Genomic DNA, 2,500 nt, shown 5'->3' on the forward strand with positions numbered 1-2,500 from the left:
TTTAAACATTTTACTATATTGCATTTTCTTGCTCCTCTAAAGTGTTAATTTTCTTGCTTCTTTTCCTCTTCTTTTCCTGTCTTTCTATTCCTCATACTTACCTGCTGTGGTTCATCTTTACGGTATTGACACACTAAGCAGCAAAATTGTAGATGATAGTTTTGTAGAGGACAAAAAGCTGTAGTCTTTGGTACAAGAAACAATCTGCAGACACAAACGACGACGCAACAAGTGAAGGAAAGGAATTGCGAAAAGTGCTCCTCTTAGTCCATTACGTCCTCCCAAGTTTTAGTTCTTTCTTACCATGCATACAAGGTGAAGACAGTGTGTCCTGGGGGGCTGTTTGGGGGCTTTTCCCTTGGGCAGTGCTCAAAGGGGACACCCAATCATGGTAACTTGAATTGTTGAATAAATTTTGTGACATGGAGTTGGGGACTCAGTGTCTGGTGAGTGTGTCTATATTGTAAAGAATTACACCTGTTGTTTTTGTTATTATGATTTTAGCCCTCTCTTGAAAAAAAAAAAAAGAAAAAAAAAATTGCCCAATAACCCTATGCAGACAGGTCCCATTTCAAGAAATACAATTAAACTAGGATTGGTCGATTTGAAAACGTTTCCGAGGCACGTTCAAGTGTCTGAACGTGAAGTTGGTATTGGTACTCAAACAAACATGGGTAGCCGGCAAAATGTAGCTAACATCCCCAGTGACACAACAACCATAGAATCATAGAATGTAAAGGCTGCTCTATCAAACCAAACACATCAATGAATCATTTTCATATTCAGTGAGTTAATGTATCTGTGAACTTTTGTTTTGAGACCTTTGATCCTTCCTGGTCACTGAAGTCTCCTGCAGCAAATTCATATATTTCTTAATAGTTACCCTTATTATTTGCTTTACCAATACTAATTATTTATATGGTGCCACAAAAGTGCATGCTTGTAATTGTCATATAATGCCACAGACAAACATACTACTGTGTGTTATATTGTGTCATATAGTGCCACAGAGGGACATACCATTGAGAGTCATAGGGTGCCATATAGTGCCACAAAGGGGCATGCCTGTAAGGCCCATACTGTGCCATATAGTACTATGGCTCCACTGTAGTACTATATGGCTCCACTGTGCCATATAGTACTACAAAGGTCATGTCTGTAATTGTCATAATGTTCCATATAGTGCCACAGAGGGACTTACCATTGAGTGTCATAGTGTGTCATATAGTGCCACAAAGGAGCATGCTTGTAATGCTCATACTGTGCCATGTAGCGCTACATATGGAATGAACATTCAACCAGGGATTATACTTATCCAGTTATAAAAGCTGGAAAGCCATGCATTTATTTCTTAAACTGTGAAAGAGAAGTCATGAAGTTGAGAAGAAGTTATTCGTGAACATGATAAAAGATTGAGACAAATTTGCAAATGTAGTGCCAATATTGACTTCTCTGTTGTTGTTGTTATTGTTTTTTCTTATCTAATCAAATCTTTTACTTTACTTTTTGTTTAATAGTAAATGAGACTTACTACATGAAGTCAGATTTTACTGTCCATTTTTCATCTCTCCCTTTTCTCCTCACAGCAGAGAGGGACACAGTGCATGAAGGCAGACCACCATGGCACCGGCTCGCGATGCCAACGTGGTCAAGTTGGCCGTGGAATTGCGGCTTATGGACATGAGAGCTCACCCTTACCTGGGGGAGTTCAGTCTTCAGCGGCAGCTTGTGGATTTTATTAAGGTGAGATAATCTTCATTATCACTATCTTGCATCTATTCAGACAACTTAACTCAGGCTGGTAAATACAGTATGATCCCTTTTAGTGATTTATGTGTTAGCAGTCTTTATTGTGTATCAAAACAAATACATTTTTACTGGAAACATTTGTGTATTAATTTGTTTTTTGTTTGTTAACATTTCAGGACCTCTGCACGTATTGGAAGATTGAAAATCCAGAGCACTTTGCCTTGCAGTATACAGAACCACCAACTCATTATGTAACTGAAAAGAACCGAAGCAGAATCAAAGTAAGTACTTCACAGCAAACCATTTCTTATTGACTCTCTTACATGGAAGGATTATACAAACTCACTTTGTATGAGGACAGTGACATTGCTTGTCCCCCTCTCATTCTTTTTCTTCTTTTTCTTCTGCTTGTATTTTTTTTTTTTTTCTTCTTCTTCTTCACTCATTTTATTTTTTCAGGATGGAACTGTTCTGATGCTAATTTACTCTGCAAGCAAGACAGCTGATGATATTCTTCACAAGCTAAAGAAAGGTGTGCTCGAAGAAAAAAGAGATGCACTCATAATGCTTGTGAAGATGAGCTCAGATATCACCTTTGCACAGGAATTCATTGCCAAGCAAGTGAGTTGTTGTTTTTTCAGAATTTTGAGTCTTTGAATGGATATAATGTGAAACAAAAAGATATCTTTAGAGAGGTTTTAAAAGAATATGTTATCTAAGTATTCATTATTTTGTGTGTAAGATATTTTCC

The 2,500-nt window shown here is 37.4% G+C and overlaps 1 protein-coding gene across 2 annotated transcripts in view; it reads left to right on the forward strand.

Annotated features, from left to right (window-relative positions):
• Positions 1–2,500, forward strand: part of Ced-12 (engulfment and cell motility Ced-12) — a 15,516-nt gene that overhangs the window by 1,378 nt on the left and 11,638 nt on the right. Inside the window, exons 2-4 of one of the 2 annotated variants that reach the window (XM_070139383.1) lie at positions 1,587–1,743; positions 1,926–2,030; positions 2,209–2,370. In XM_070139383.1, the coding sequence (XP_069995484.1) occupies positions 1,621–1,743; positions 1,926–2,030; positions 2,209–2,370 (390 nt within the window). In that variant the 5' untranslated portion in view covers positions 1,587–1,620. The remainder of the gene's footprint in view (positions 1–1,586; positions 1,744–1,925; positions 2,031–2,208; positions 2,371–2,500) is intronic. The other variant, XM_070139384.1, reaches the window with a different exon arrangement.

The sequence above is a fragment of the Penaeus vannamei genome, chromosome 25 (genome assembly GCF_042767895.1).
Source record: "Penaeus vannamei isolate JL-2024 chromosome 25, ASM4276789v1, whole genome shotgun sequence".
Classification (NCBI taxonomy): Eukaryota; Metazoa; Arthropoda; class Malacostraca; order Decapoda; family Penaeidae; genus Penaeus; species Penaeus vannamei.